General features: G+C 33.6%; 1 protein-coding gene across 1 annotated transcript; it reads left to right on the top strand.

Annotated features, from left to right (window-relative positions):
* Window positions 1-15,403: 15,403 nt before the first annotated feature.
* On the top strand, window positions 15,404-16,341 carry LOC124233549 (olfactory receptor 4Q2-like). The gene is given in 2 exon segments (XM_046650696.1): window positions 15,404-16,316; window positions 16,319-16,341. Coding segments are annotated over 2 exon segments (936 nt in total).
* The last annotated feature ends 1,644 nt before the right edge of the window (window positions 16,342-17,985 follow it).

A 17,985-nucleotide genomic window follows, 5' to 3' on the forward strand; every position in this document is an offset into this window, starting at 1 on the left:
TTTTAAAGCTGCAAAAACAACAAATTTCCATATTAGAAGTGGGTTTACATACTATTACACATTAGGGTAGATGCTTTGCTTAAGCTCACATCATTCTGCATATCTGTAAATAACAAAATAACATAATCATCACAGTAGTCACAGTAATATTTCCATAATTTTCAGGTATTCAGGACCCTATTCTAGATATAATAAATGAAAATGAAAACTTTCCTGTCATCCTGAGGTTTAAAATCAAAGTTAGTTTATATTGAGAATAAGCAAGTGTATACAGGCCCTACAATTTTAGCTCAAGTAGTGAATGAATAAGGATTGAGTAAAAACAGACAAAGTAACTCAGTGTTTGTGACATGCAAAGATATTAACCATATTGATATTCAATATTCTTTGCTCTTTTGTGAAAGAACCATATGAAGCTGATTTGAGGACAATACCAATAGATTTAAATACTATTTGCAACTTAGTTGATTTCAGTTTTATTATGCTAGGTTATTGAATATACTCATATCAATTTTAGAATAGATTACAAACCAATGTTAAAATAAAAATTTAATAGAAGTTTTCTCATTTCAATTCTCTTCAGTAAAAAATACACCCAAAGAGTCCCTGACAATGTGCCTTATTTTATCAAGAAACTTCAGAAACCAAGCTCTATAATAACATTGTCCTTCATATCAACCTCATATTGTCACACACACCACACTCAATTCCTAATCTATGTGATGATGTTTTTGTTAATATTACATCTGATATGAAATACCTTAATAGATATTAAAGTCAAATAGATATCATTTATAAAGGTATGTAAATGTCAGTTATGCTCACCAAGGCTGTTCCTCCAATTTTGCAATATCAAGCATGAATAAAATTTCCTTGTCCCCAGCCTCTAAAAGTAACATAAAGTAAAAGCGATAGGCAATATATCACTTGAAGTTTCATTGAAGGAAGGTGTATCCACATTCATTTTCTGGAATTTCCCCTCACTTAGGGTCCAAACACCTTCATACACAGTAGGAATACAAAGGAGGAACTGGCAAGCCTCTTTCAAAGTTCTAGTAAATATTTGAAGTGATATTTTTTTTATAGGTTCTCAGAAAAAAATCCTGGCTTTGATCCTGGAGAAGGAATACTTTTATAATTCACATATTAAGTGGTAGAATATAAAACTAGAGAGGGTGAAATGAGAAGCTGGGGGAGTAGGAGTTATGTGAGCTTTCCCTTGCCTGAAGATACGAGGTAGGTATCCTAGAAATCTGTATGACTGAATGTCATCTTCCACATCACAGTGCAAACTTTAGTCTCAGATCCCAGAAAAAGCACACATAATGGTGTTTCACGCAAAGTTGTGGGAATTCCTATGAATTGCTGAGGAAGCTTTTAGGAGAAAGACAATCATGAGATTAAAAAATCAGTCATGGACACTCTCTGTAATTTCCCTATGTAGTTTTCTTCCTTATATAAAGTGAAAAAGCACAGGCAACTTGACAGTTGAAAAGAGAATCATAGTCTCATGATCTAGAATCAAAGGAACAATTAAAATATTGGGCTCTTTTGCCTATGTAAAGGCCATCATTGGGGAGTGTTTCTCTAGAGAGGGAATTTGCAACACAGTGGTCCTATCGAAACTGGTCTCCTATTCAGCTGTTTACTCAGCATGCTGGAACTTGTTTCACATTCAGGGATTTTCATTTGGAATAAAGAGGGAAAAAGAAACAATAATTTGGGCAGGCATAAATTTGCTGTTTTAACTATGATCAAAAGTAATCTCTCTAGTGATAAAGGAAAAGTTGTAACTGGCAATGAGACTTGGCTCCAAGTTTGGCGAGAAGTCTCTGGAACATAGGTTAACACAAAGATTAGGAGCCCATGTATTTAACCATATTAAATTCACATTTCCACGTGTTTTAGACTGATTCATCATCTTAATTCCACCTTGTATGTACCACCCCAGTCTCACCACCATCACCACATTGAGAGATGCATTCTTTATCTATGAGTAAATTTTTTTAAATAAGAAAGACATTATCAAAAATCCCCATGTAGTTAACCACTTTGATAAATAGCATTAGCGTTATACAGGTATACAATATTTTATGTAATGACTTCCTAATTGTTGAGCCATTAGGTGTGATAACCAGAGTTACAAAGATTCTAAATATAATATTAACCCATATTCTACAATAAAAAAATTTCCAAATAATAGACTATGATCATGTAGGTTTTATTGCTTTGAGTGACCCAACATTATGTCATATGTGAGAGGATATGCGAATATAACAAGTTATATTCATTAATTAATAGAGAGAAACATAGCAACATCTTGATTAATATAGAAATAGCAATAGATAAAACTGAACACCCATTCTTGATAAAATGAACCAGAAACGGAAGGAAAATTTTTAACTTCATAAAATACTTCATCAGAAATAATTGACAAAATAATACTTTAATATAAAACACAAAAAACATTCCAATTAGAATCAAGCACAAAATAATTATGGCCATGTGGTAGAGTTATTGTTCTGAGTGATTCATTACTGTTTCTATAAAAGGATTATATTTTCATGTCTCACAGATGGTAGCTTATGCAATGTGAATTGGAATGCCCAATGAAGTATAAGATAAATTTAAATATGCCACTTCTAAAAGACTTTTAAGAACCATTATACAATATACTATAGCTCTTTTTCTGGTCAATGAAAAAGGAAATATTTTTTTGACCACGATTCAAAAATGAAGATGACACATAGAGCCAAACAAGGGGCAACACCTAATATGAGTAATAATTTTTTTTAAAGTTGCTGTAAGTCACTTATATTTACAGGTGATATTTTGAAAACATAATTTAGGAAAAGCAAATTGACACAAATATGTCACTGCATGTAGCCACACCAATGAAATGAGACAAAAATAATAATATACATATATGAATATTAAGGGAAACTTTTACTACTGGCTGAAGAAATGATTGTCTACCAAGATCAAGAGAATCAATTAGAATACAAATGATTCAATCAATTGCCTAGTTACAAAACATGCAGATAATATAATCTTCCTTTTATGTGTGCAACAATTTGTAAACTGTTGTAGGGAAATTATGTCATTTTCAGTAGCAACACAAATTCAAAATCATATCACCTAGAAATAAACTGGAAGATAAGTCTGAGCACCATGAAGAAAAGAGTAAATCTTTAGTGAAGTATGTAAAAGAAAACCTGGTTAACAGAAGAGGCATTCCATGTCCCTTGATGGATTGACTACTTAGCATTTGGTATAAATATTTTACACAAGTCAATAGCAAGTTCAATGCAGTTTAGACAAATCCCAATCAGATTGTGGAAGAGAAATTGTTATAGAGGTTTGAGACTTGAGAAAAAGATTTTAAAATCTTGTTTGAAATACTTCTCAAGATTAAATACATCTTTTGAAAAAGTAGAATAATGAGGTAAGATTAGGCCTAATATATACTAAAATTATATTCCTTTATTTTTTATTGCAGTAAGTTTTTTTTTAACATTATATAAAATTCCGGTGTACATCATTATATTTTGATTTCTTTGTAGACTATGGTTGTGTTCACCACCCAAAGACTAATTATCATCTGTCACCATAGGTATATGCTCTTGTACCCTTTTTGCCCTCCTTCCTCCCCCTTTCCCTCTGGTAACCACCAATCTAATCTCTGTGTCTATGTGTTTGTTTGTTGTTGTTTTTATCTTCTATTTATGAGTGGAATCATACAGTACTTGACTTTCTGAGCCTGACTTATTTTGCTTTGTATAACACCCTCAAGGTCCATCCATGTTGTCGTAAATGGAAAGATTTCATCTTTTTTATAGCTGAGTAGTATTCCATTGTGTATGTATACCACATCTTCTTTATCAATTCATCCACTGATGGGTAATTAGATTGTTTCCAAGACTGAGCTATTGTGAATAATGCTGCAATGAACATAGGGGTGCATATATCTTATGTATTCATGTTTTCATGCTTTTTGGATAAATATTCAGAAATGGAATAGCCAGATCATATGGTAGTTCTATTCTTAATTTTTTGAGGAAGCTCCATACTGTTTTCCAAAGTGGTTGTATCAGTTTACGTTCCCACTAGCAGTGAATGAATGTTCCATTTTCTCCACATCCTCTCTGAAATCTGTTGTTTCTTTCATTGTTAATTATGACCATTCTGATGGGCACGAGATGATACTTCATTGTAGTTTTGATTTGCATTTCCATAATAATTAGTGATGTTGAATATCTTTTCTTGTGCTGCTTGGCCAGATGTACATCTTCTTTGGAAAAATATCTGTTCAGATCTTTGCCCATTTTTTAATTAATTGGGTTGTTTGTTTCTTTGTTGTTGAGTTGTATGAGTTTTTTAATATATTTTGGATATTAAACCCTGATCAGACATATGGCTTGCAAATATCTTCTCCCAATTTTTAAGTTGTCTTTTCTTTTCCTCGATGATTTCCTTTTCTGTGAGAAGCATTTTAGTTTGATGTAGTCTCATTTGTTTATTTTTTTCTTTTGTTTCCCTTGCCTGGTGAGACATGGTATTCTAAAAGATGATTCTAAGACTAATGTTTAAGAGCATATTGCCTGTTTTCTTCTAGAAGTTTTATGGTTTCAGGTCTTACATTCACATCTTTAATGCATTTTGAGTTAACTTTTGTGTTTAGTGTAAGATAATGGTCTCTTTTCATTCTATTGCTTATGGCTGCCCTGATTTCCCAACACCGTTTACTGAAGAGACTTTACTTTCTCCATTATATGTTGGCTCCTTTCTTGGAAATTAGCTTTCCCATAGATGTGTGGTTTTATTTTTGGTCTCTTGATTCTGTTCCATTGATCTGTGTGTCTGTTTTTGTGCCAGTAACATACTTATTGAATATTATAGTTTTGTAGTGTATTTTTAATTCAGAGAGTGCAATACCTCCAGCTTTGTTCCTTTCTCTCAGGATTTCTTTGGTTATTTGGAGTTTTTTGTTGTTCCATATACATTTTAGGGTTTTATGCTCTATTTCCATGAATGTCACTAGGATTCTGGTTGGATTGCAGGTAATCTGTAGATTGCTTTAGGTAATATGGACATTTTCACTGTGTTTATTTTTCTAACCCATGAAGACAGAATATCTTTCCATTTCTTTATGTCTTCTTTGATTTCTTCACTTGAATCAAAAAGAAATAGAGAATCTGAATAGACTGATGACCAGTAAGGAGATCAAAATAGCAATCAGAAACCTCCCAAAAAGCAAAAGTTCATGACCAGACTGATTCCCTGGTGAATTCTACCAAAAATTCAAAGACTTGATACCTATCCTTTTCAAACTTTCCAAAAAATTGAAATAGAATGGAAGCTCTCTAACTCATTTTTGAAGCCAATATTGCCCTGATAGCAAAACCAGACAAGGACAACAACAACAAAATTACAGACCAATATCACTGATAAGCATAGATATAAAAATCCTCAACAAAATACTAGCAAATCAAATACAATACATTAGAAAACTCATACACCATGATCAAGTAGTATTTACTCCAGGATGATTCAACATTCACAAATAAATAAATGTGATACACGCATCAACAAAATGAACAATAAAAATTACACGATCATCTCAATAGGTGCAGAAAAAGCGTTGAACAAGATACAGCATCCATTTATGATAGAAACTCTGAATAAAATGGATGTAGAAGGATTGTACCTCAACATAATAAAGGCCATGTATGACAAGCCAACAGCTAATATCATTCTCAGTGGAGAAAAACTGAAAGCTATCCCTCTAAGAGCAGGAACCAGACAAGGATGTCCACTGTCACCACTCTTGTTTAACATAGTATTGGAAGTCCTAGCCAGAGCCATCAGACAAGGAAAAGAAATAAAAGGGATCTAAATTTGAAAGGAAGAAGTAAAACTGTCACTATTTGCAGATGACATGATTTTCTAAATAGAAAACCCTAAAGAATTCACCAAAAGACTATTAGAAATAGTAAACAAATACAGTAAAGTTTCGGGGTACAAAATCAACATACAAAAATCGGTTGTGTTTCTATACGCTAACAACTAAATAGAAGAAAGGTAAATTATTATAATTAATAATAGAGTCCTATTTACATTACAACAAAAAGAATAAAATAACTAGCAATAAATTTAACAAAATAGGTGAAAGACTTGTACACCAGAAACTAAAATTATGCTTAAAACTAACATTTAAAATTGTAGTAGGAATTCTTGTAATTAATTTATCAAGTGGACAGTATAGAGCACACAAAAATACTCAGTTTTGGAGAGTTCAGAATCTGATAAAGGTTAGTTTCAATTTAAATAAGGAGGAAAAGATCATATATTAAATAATGTGTTGAAAATTAAATTCTGTCTACGCATCTTACTATACACTGACATACTCAGATCAATGATTAAGACAAACTTCAAAAAATATACCAAAATCAATAAATCATGCACAAATACTGTTATAATTCTGGTATAAGAAAGACTTTTTATGAAAGATTCAAAACCCAAAAGTTAGAATAAACTAACAACCATTGACTTCCTGAAAAGTTAAAATTTTTAAAGAAATAACAGTGCCATTAACAGCGTTAAATGACAAAAAATGGGATTTTTGAGTGGTCAGCTATGAGATAGTAGCCATTACCAGACTTAACACCTCTACCATAAATTACTACAAGATCTTAACAAATATGTGCAAAGCTGCATGGATCAGATAGTCATCACAGCAGGGCTTTAATTCTTAACAAAAGGGAAGTTTATTACGTGAGTTCCAAATTGACTCCAGAATCTCTCTTAAGGGTGTATTTAAAAACAAGTCACAGGAAAAGGAACACATGGAGAGAGTGAAGATCTCTGGCCAAGGAGACACATGAGAGTTTGAAGCTGCCAAGATGGCAGGTATTTGGGGGGGGGGGGGAGATAGTTTTGAAAAGGAGAAAACTGTAGAAAATGAGCCTAAAAAACTACGTAAGAATTGAAGAGAACCACAAAATATAAATATCAAGTAGAAATTGACTGCTAAAAACCACAATGAAACAATCAGATGATTTATAATAAATGTAATTGTGAATTATTTGACAATAAAAGCTTGTACAAATGGGTAAATGAAATCAAAATGTCCTTGTTTTTTTCCATTGTTTAAGAGGTTTTAAGTAATATTAAGTAAATTCAGGTAAACTCAACATGTAGAATGCATTTTAATTAGAGGTTAAAAAATAAAATACAGGAAAAATTAAATTTAGAAAGATAAAAGAGGGGCCGGCCCAGTGGTGCAGCAGTTAAGTTCGCACGTTCTGCTTCTTGGCAGCCCAGAGTTCACCTGTTCAGATCCCAGGTTCGGACATGGCATCGCTTGGCATGCCATGCTGTGGTAGGCGTCCCACATATAAGGTAGAGGAAGATGGGCACAGGTGTTAGCTCAGGGCCAGGCTTCCTCAGTAAAAAAAAAAAAAAAAAAAAAAGGAGGAGAACTGGTAGCAGTTAGCTCAGGGCTAATCTTCCTCAAAAAAAAAAAAAAAGATAAAAGAGCACTGATGGGAAAAGTGACAGATTGAAAGCTGCTGAAAATGCAGACAAGCAGCAGATAAGAACTGCAGTTCCACAAGCAGATTCCAGGGGGAGGAAGATATCAGAAAAGTGTTGAGAGACCCTAGGAACCTCTAGCCATGCTGAAAGCTGGAGGTCTTCTCTTACACAAAGCCAGTACGCAGCCTGGGATGGTGGTTGTTTTTTCAACTACTCAAACGCCATCCACAAAATTACAAGGCATGAAAAGAAACAAGGAAATATGACCCAATCAAGTCACCAACATAAAATCCCAGAACTAAGCCTAGGAAAAATCATATCTATGAACTGCCTCACAAAGAATTGAAGATAACTGTCATAAAGACACTCAATGAGTTAAGAGAACACAGAACAAGAAAATTAAACCAAGAAAATGATGAATGAACAAAATGAGAGTATCAAAAAAAGAGAATGAAACTTTAGGGCTGGCCTGGTGGCGCAGTGGTTAAGTTCGCACATTCTGCTTCTCAGTGGCCCAGGGTTTGCCAGTTCAGATCCTGAGTGAGGACATGGCACTGCTTGGTATGCCATGCTGTGGTAGGCATCCCACATATACAGTAGAGGAAGATGGGCATGGATGTTAGCTCAGGGCCAGGATTCCTCAGCAAAATGGGGAGGACTGGCACTAGTTAGCTCCGGGCTAATCGTCCTCAAAAACAAAGAAAAAAAAAAGAGGAATGAAACTTTAAACAACAATCAAGCAAAAATTCTGGAGCTGAAAAGTATAACAACTGAACTGAAAAATTCATTAGTTGGATGTAACATTAGACTTGACAGATAGAAGAAAGAGTCTGTTTACTTGAAGATAGGTCATTTGAAATTATTGAATCGGAGATGTATAAAGAAAAGAAAACGGAGAAATTTTTTTTTAAAAAGCCCAAGGACCCTATGGAACACCAGAAAGTGGCCAATATATGCATATGGAATCCCAGAAGGAGGAGAGAGAGAGAAAGGAGCTCAGCTTACTTGAAGAAATAATGGCTAAAATCTTCCAAAATCTGAGGAAATAATGGTAAAAGAAGCTCAAAGATCTTCAACTAGAGTAAATCTGGATAGAACCACATTGAGACTCATTACAATCAAACTGCATGAAGTCAAAAAGTAAAAGAAAATCTTCAAAAAAACCCCCACAATTCTTCATATACAAGGGAGCTTCCATAACAATCTCAGCAGATTTCTCATCATTAATTCTTCAGAAGAGAAAGAGGTGAGGTACTCAAAGTGCTGAAATAACAACAACAACAAAAACTTGTCAACCAAGAATACCAGGTTCATTCAAAATTGTCATCTGTCACTCAAAATTGAAGAAGAAATTATGACTTTGCCACATAAATAAAAACGGAGGGAGTTCGTTACTGTTAGACCAGCTCTACAACAAATGATAAAGGGAGTCTTCTAAGTTGCAATTGAATAAGAGTAGATAGCAAAACAAAGACATACAGAATTAGAAGGATCTATGTTAAAGGTAACTACATGACAAATATAGTAACCTGGACTATTGCAATTTGGGTGCATAGAATTTAAATGCTAAAAACATTAAAGAAAACTATAAACCTATGTTAGGTATAAAATATATGAAGAGGTGACTTGTGACTGATAGCATAAAGTGGGGCAGTGGTGTCGTAAAGGAGCAGATGTTTTGTATGCAATTGAAGTGAAGCTATTATCAGTTTAAAATGCAATGCTATAACTGTAAGATGTTTTATGTAACTTCAATGGTAACTACAGAGAAAATGTGTATATAGTAGACAAAGGGAAATGAGGAGGGATTCAAAACATATTGTTACAAAAAATTTAACAAAAGATAAATGAAGACAGTAAGAGAGGAAAGGAGGGACAAAAATGCTTGAAGACATATGGAAAACAATGAACATAATGGCAATAGTAAAGTCTCCCCTATCGGTAATTACTCTAAATGTAAATTGATTAATTTTTTCAATCCAAAAATGGATTGGCTGAATGGATTAAAAAAGTATGTTCCAAGTACACTCTTTCTATAACAGATTTCCTTTAGATCTAAAGACACACATAGGGTGAAAGTGAAAGATCAGAAGAAGATATTCCATGCCTACATCAGCCAAAAGAGAGCAGGAGTGGCCATAATAATATCAGACAGAATAGACTTTAAATCAAACACTGTTGCAAGAGACACAAAAGAACATTATTTAGCTATAAAAGAGTTGATTCACCAAGAAGATATAACAATTATAAACATTTATTCAACAGACTTCAAAGTTTCTAAATATATGAAACACTTTGAAAGAATGAAGGGATAAATAGACAATAAGACAGTAATAGTAGAAGACTTCAGTACTCAACTTTCAACAATGCATAGAGCAGCAAGACAGAAGATCAGTAAGAAAATAACACTATAGGTCAGTTGGATCTAACAGACATATGCAGAACACTCCACCTAATAACACCTAATTATACATTTTACCTCAAGTGCACATGGAAAATTCGCCAGGCAAGACCACATATTAGGCCACAAAACAAGTCTTAACAGATAGAAGGAGGTTGAAATCATACAAAGTATCTTTTCTAATTATAACTAAATGAAATTAGAAATCAATTGGAAAATCCACAAATATGTGGGAATTAAACAACATACTCTTAAACAACCAATGGGTAAAGAAGAAGTTACAAGGTGAATTAGCAAATAGTTTGAGAGAAATAAAAATGAAAACACAATATACTAAAATTTATGGATGCAGTGAAAGCAGTGCTAAGAGGGATGTGTGTGCCTGTAATACTTGCATTAAAAAAGAAGAAGGATCTCTAATTAGAAACTTATCTTTACACCGCAATAAACTAGAAAAAGAACAATTAAACCCAAAGGTAGCCAAAGGGAGGCAATAATAAAGAATAGACCAGATATAAACTAAATAAAAAGTAGAAAAACAACGGAAAAAAGTCAGTGAAGTTGAGAGTTGGCTTTTGAAAAGATCAACAAATTTGACAAATCCTTAGCTAGATTAACTAAGAAAAAAGACAAAATGCTCAAATAACTAAAATCAAACGTCAAAGGGGGAACATTACTACCAATGCCACCAAGATAAAAGCATCATTAGAGAATACTCTGAACAATTGCATACCAACAAGTTGGATAACCTAGAAGAAATGGATTAAATCCTAAAAACACACAACCTGCTAAGACCTAATCATGAAAATAGAAAACATGAACAGTCCAATAATGAGTAAGGAGATTGAATCACTAATCAAAAACCTCACAACAAAGAAAAGCCCAGGTCCAGATGGATTCGGTGGACAATTATCCCAAACATTTATATAATTAGCATGAATCCTTCTGAAGCACTTCTCACAAGTTGAAGAGGAAGGGGCACTTCCAAGCTCAGTTTGTGATGCCCATATTACCTTGACAGTAAAGCCCAACAAAAACACTATAAGAAAATTACAGACCTATATCTTTGATGGATAGTGAAGCAAAAATCTCAACAAAATGCTATCAAATAGAATTCAACAGCACATTAAAAGAACTATATACCATGACCAGATGGAATTTATTCCTGAAATACAAGGGTGCTTTAATATATGAAAACCAATCAATGTAATATACCATATTAACAGAGTGAAGAACAAAAAAAAATGATTCTTTCAATTGATGCTGAAAAAGCTTTTGGCAAAATAATACCACCTTTCATGAGAAACACACTCAAAAACCTAGGAATAGAAGTAAATTACCTCAATGTAATAAAGCTCACAGCTGACATTACACTCAATAATGAAAGACTAAAAGTTTTTCTTTCAGATCAGGAATAAGGCAAGAATGCCCACTCTCACCACTTCTACTCAACACAATATTAGAAGTCCTATCCAGAGCAATTATGCAAGAAAAACAGATAAAAACTACCCAAATAGGAAAGGAAGAATTAAAATTATCTCTTTGTAGACAATATGATCTTTTACGTACAAAACCCTAAAGATTCCGCCAAAAGAACTGTTAATACTAATAAACTCAGCAAACTTGAAGAATAAAAAATCAACACACAAAAATCAGTTGCAATCTTCTACACTAGCAATGAACAGTAGAAAAAGGAAATTAAGAAATCTATTTTGGTTACAATAGCTTCAAAAAGAATAAAATATTTAGGAATGTATCTAACCAAGGAGGTGAAACGCTTGTACACCAACAACTATAAAATATTGACAAAAAATTAAAGACACAGATAAATGGAAAGAAATCCTGTGTTCAAAGATTGGAAGACAGTATTCTTAAGATGTCCATGTTGTCCCAATTGGCCTACAGATTCAATGCAATAACTATGTTAAGTGAGTTTAGCAAAGTTGCCACAATAATCTTGAAATTTTCAGGAGAAAAAATATGTAACTAGTAAAAGCCTGAAAAAAAGTACATTCACACTACTGATGAGGAAAATGCAAATTAAGTTAACAGGCTATCATTTTTACTCATTATATTTGCAAAATTAAAATGAAATAACAATAAAGGCTGCCATTATCCAGTGTTGGAAAGAGCGTGAGAATAATATGTATATTGTTCATGGGAGTGTAAATTAGTACAGCTTTTTTGGGAGAAAAATATCTGTCAATATTTGTGTCAGAAATTTCACTTTCAGGCCTCTATGCCCTACAAATAATCAATAAATGTCTAAGGAAGTGTGAACAAAATTCAGTGTTGTTCATTGCGGTGCTATTTGTAATAGTGATAAAACAGATGATTTACATGTGCATAAATACAGTACTTATTTCATTATAGCATACCCAAGTTTTTAAAATATGTATCAATTAAAAAAAGAACTAGAGCTTCATACAGTACATGGAAATATATCCATGAATCTCTTTCTTTCCCTTTTTCTCTCTTCTTTCTTCTCTCTTTCTTTCTTTCTTCCCTCTCTCTCTTTCTCTCTCCAGCCCCCCCACCCATGACACAGAGGTGGCACTGGAAGAAAGGGGAGACTGTTATTCTTACTTTACATTTTTCTATAATCTCAAAAAATAAAATAAGATAAAATCTAAAGTGAAAAATTCCAATTAGAGAAGGCACTCCATATGAAGAAAGCAGTGCAAGCAAAGCTGTACTGTTTTTGGCGAGGCACCTGCAACCGCACTTTCCTTAATCTTTCATTATCCTTCCCATCAACCCCCGTTCTGGGAACACTTAGCTCTCAGTATAACCAGCTGACGTTATTGCAACAATCTTATCTTTTTTTCTTTTTCCTTTCCATTGTTTTTACGCTCACATCCCGCTACCACCATGACACATATTTCTGTGTTCCATATTTTCTGGCAAAAAGTTTTGATTAAAATTTTTTAATGATTCCCTTTGTGATTCGACTATGAGTAACTAAATCCCTAAATCTCTAAACATCAAAATTTCCTAATGATGGCCAGTGTACCAAGGGGGTTCCATCTAATTTATTTATCTTCTTAGCTCTATAGTGTGTAGTGTGGATTCTGCGTCAGCACGCCAGGCACCTGTGACTGCAGGACTTAAGTATCCATACTTTACAGACAGAAGGCATGTAATTTGACTTAAAGCCTATTATACTGAAAGACGTTCATATGCTCCTGTCATCTTAACTCACTTGCACGTCAGTACTTAACAGTAATTGTGGTATTTTACAGTAGTATATCCTACTACATATATAATATTATATCTACTATATAAATCAGCCAATGCATTTTAAAAAGGTTTAAGAGTATACGACTAGTTAAAGTTAATAGTATTTGCCTCTTGGTACTCTGAGGATGATTATTTTTTTCATGTTTCCATATTTCAGTAATAAGCATTCACCATTTTTGTAACCAGAAGGAAATTTAAAACATGAAAAATTAAATAAATACTGAAATATTTCTTGCAAAAGAAATCCATTGTTAAGAACTTGTTTTTAACAAATATGAGGTCATTTGATGTTATACCTAGACAACAACTATTACTCTAAAAAATATTACATGGATTATAATTAAAGGAAATTCTTACCCAAAGTTTAGTAACTGTAAGTCGTAACCAAATTGCCGGGAGATAACGAATTCCAAATGTTTCATTTTCTCATATAAAAATAAAATAATAAGTCATATGAGTGTAGATGTGTATAGCCATATAAATACATAGCAAATTTATATATTTAGTATAAATATAATTGAGTTCATTGTAGAAAATTAGAACCTATCACATCAGTAAAAAGAACATCCCAATAGTCAAAGTCAACACATAAATATTTTGTTATCTTTTCCTTTTGTTGCTTATATGGTTTGACTTTTCTATGTTTATAGATTTTACATTTTGAATATACGTTTGCGTCTTTCTTCCCTTTATTATTTAATCATTTCCTCAGGTTAATGAATCTTTTGCAAACATCATTTTAACAAAATAATATTTAAATTTTGGGGTTTCTCTTCATCTTGTTTCTTGATATTTTCAATTGTTAGAGAGCATATAATTAAGATTTCTACTTATATAATTTACTTAATTAATAAATATGCAAAATTTATTGTTTTATTTAAACTAACTTTTATTTAGTTTAAAGTTAATTTTCCTTTTCAAAACTTTTATTCTTACTATATTGCTTAGAGGAAGATATTTAGTTCACAGATTTAGAGGAGGCATAAACTGTGATAAAATAAAGAAAATTCACCAATATCTAAACTTTAAATTATTATGTCTTAATTCCTCAAAATATAGCTCTTTGTGTGGTAGAACTGTGGAATTTGAGTCAATAGCAGCTATCATGAGCCCCACAGTCCTCAATGGACTATCACCCATTTCGTCTCATGCAGCAGCACCTTCCAGCCATTGCTCATATGAATGGATAAAATACACAAACATACACATACTCCCTGTATTGTTAATTCTTTTATCTGAGAGAAATAATTTATTTTTGCCCAATTTGATAGGGTAGTCAAAAGCAGGAATCACCTAAATGTATGAATGACAATTTTGTCATTATATTTAAATCATTAAAAGCATAATCTGTGTCCAAATGTCCTTAGCTATGAGTTTAGATGAGAAATGTATTATAGACAATAATAAGGTGGACAGGCATTCAGGAAACCTAAGTAAGGGTCAATGAACTAGCAATAAGCCCAAAGTGGAATGTGACCCTTCCTCCCACCATTTGTACAGGATTAGAGCCCCATAAGTGTTATCTTTATAGAAAAGGGCACAAGCTTATTATAGCGGCCTATCCATCTATATGTGTGATTTCCTATCCCAAATAAAACCTTTATAGACCCTAATGCCTGCTCACTGGAATCTTAAATTTTACCTTCAAGTTTTATTTTTCTCCTAAAGATTTATATATATATATATATATAGTGTATATATATACTTACGTATGTATGTTTATATATATCTATTTATATGTATATGTTTATATACATCTATTTATATATGTATAAATATAAATATTTCTCTGAGACATATGTTACATTTCCCTGAGATATTAATATTTTAAAAAACATATATATAGATGTATGTATAAACATATATTTTCTCAGGGAAATGTAACATATGTCTTAAGACTTAATGTAAAAAAGGAGAAGGAAAATACTGACTAATAGAAGAGAGAGATGCATCAAGTTGAAGTTAAAGGCCTAGGACCAGGTGACTTTATGCTCCACAAACCTTGGCTACTTCATTGTTGTCTCAAAGTTGGAACTTGCTGCTGAATGTGTATTCATATCAGCTAAGGATAAAATAATTTCTTCCAGTTAATCAATCAGAATGTATCCTAAAGAAAAATCTTTTAAAATGAGAAGATTCTTACATATTCTGTGAAATATCTCATCCATTTTTAATGTTACTAACGCCCATTATTTAATTTCTTTCATGTAGGTGGAGCCAGGTTAAATGGATAAAAACCAAACAGAAGTGGTGAGAGAATTTGTCCTGGCAGGCTTCTCACAGACACCATCTATCGAGGCAGGGCTATTTGTACTATTTCTTTTCTTTTATATGTCTACTTGGGTAGGGAATGTCCTCATCATGGTCACAGTGGCTTCTGATAACTATCTGAATTCATCACCCATGTATTTCCTTCTTGGCAATCTCTCTTTCTTGGACCTATGCTATTCAACAGTAACTACCCCTAAGCTTCTGGCTGACTTTCTTGCTAACGTAAAGCTCATTCCCTATGACCAATGTATCGCGCAGCTCTTCTTCCTCCATTTTGTAGGGGCGGCTGAGATGTTCCTGCTCACAGTGATGGCATATGATCGCTGTGTTGCAATTTGTCGCCCCCTGCACTATACTACTATCATGAGTAGAGGATTATGCCGTGTTTTGGTAGCTGCCTCCTGGATGGGAGGATTTGTGCACTCTATTGTCCAGACAATTTTAACTATCCGTCTGCCCTTTTGTGGGCCAAACCAGATGGACAACTTCTTTTGTGACGTTCCCCCTGTGATCAAGCTTGCCTGTGCAGACATATTTATCATTGAATTGCTAATGGTATCTAACAGTGGGTTGATCTCTACCAGCTCCTTTGTGGTGCTGGTTTCTTCCTACACCACTATCCTGGTCAAGATTAGCTCCAAAGAGGGAAGGCGAAAGGCACTCTCTACCTGTGGCTCCCACCTCATGGTGGTAACACTCTTTTTTGGCCCTTGTATTTTCATCTACACTCGTCCTTTCTCCACTTTTTCTGTGGACAAGATGGTGTCTGTACTTTACAACGTTATCACCCCCATGCTGAATCCTCTCATCTACACACTGAGGAACAAAGAGGTCAAGACAGCCATGCAGAAGCTGTGGGATAGGAGTGGACTTGGAAAAAGCAGGAGACATAAGATGTTGAAGTGAGTTTACGAGAGCAGAGGATATGAGGTTAAAATCATTTCTTTTTCACTAATGAGTTAGGAGGTGGTAGCCTAGTGGTTAGGTTTTCTCTTATTAAATTGAAATACTCTTATTTATGGCTTTATAATTACATTTTTGGCTTTATAATTGAATTAAACTCCTTTCATACTAATTGTTCTGTCTTCTGCTTCCTTTTCTTCTCTGAAGCAAATCTAACCTCTGGTTTTCTATCAGTTTGTATTCTTCCATTCTATCCATTTATTTGATCAATTTTTATTTCACTCATTCTTTCTATTCAATTTGCTATTACATACTGATACAAACCAACCTTTCCAAACTCTCACCACTGTCTTCTCCACCTTGCCACAGGTTTTATTTTCTTCTAAGTTTTAACTTATTCTAACTAGATGTCTTCAATGAATTGAAGAAGAAATTTACATATGTTTCTTACTCTCGCAAAATATTTAAAGGAATATCAGTTAGATGAATTAGAGCAAATCAGATCTATATGACTGTGTACCACCAAACTAACGTGATATATTAGTCAGCTTCATCACTTCACCACACTACTACCTACCATCTAGTAGTGTAATTGAGAGGGTAATTGCCTAATAATGTGAGTTTAAATACCCCTCTTTGAATTACAAGCCAAGTGAATCCAGACAAGTCACTTAACTTATTGGAGCCCTAATTTCCTTATCTGTAGCATGCACAGAATGATGCATAACTCCCAGTTCTCTTGTGAGGGATAAAAATAACAGTAGATGTGAATGTGTATAGTTTGATGCCTGGCTCATAACAGCACTTCACTATTATTTATTCATTAAAGTTGATTTTTTTCAATGATGGAAGGATACAGATGGTGAAATTCTAAACTGGTTGATTTGCCTTAATAGAAAAAGTATATGATCTATCATAACTAGTTTCTGGAGGATGCTAGAAAGTGTACAGAAATGAATCATGACATTTTCATCTTTATCAATATGATTGATGTAGTAATGATCAGGGAAGAGATATTTCAGAGCTATTTTCTCTTCCCATACTTGGAAGGATAACATAAATTTCCCATGGAGATGTAATACATGCTTTGTGACATGCTACAGAAGCAAGAATTGGTCAAAAATTTTTATAGCTCTTATAACATAATCAAAATGCTTATGGATATACCACCACTGTTGTCAGTGAAGTCACATAGATATCTCAATACTAAACAGATAATGAAAACATCCTGTTTTTTTTTTTTTTAAAGATTTTATTTTTTCTTTTTTCTCCCCAAAGCCCCCCGGTACATAGTTGTGTATTCTTCGTTGTGGGTTCTTCTAGTTGTGGCTTGTGGGACGCTGCCTCAGCGTGGTCTGATGAGCAGTGCCATGTCCGTGCCCAGGATTCGAACCAACGAAACACTGGGCCGCCTGCAGCGGAGCGCGCGAACTCAACCACTCGGCCACGGGGCCAGCCCCGAAAACATCCTGTTTTTAATACAAACAACTATGAATCATGTGACTTCATCTATAAAGAATTGATTATGGAATCAGAATTTGATGTGGATTCTCAGTCAGGCCTTTAATAACAGTATTACCAACAGAGGAGGTAATTGAGGGTCATATTCAGCAGAATTGAGTCCACTAATCATA

This window comes from Equus quagga, chromosome 2 (assembly GCF_021613505.1).
Source record: "Equus quagga isolate Etosha38 chromosome 2, UCLA_HA_Equagga_1.0, whole genome shotgun sequence".
In the NCBI taxonomy this organism is placed as follows: Eukaryota; Metazoa; Chordata; class Mammalia; order Perissodactyla; family Equidae; genus Equus; species Equus quagga.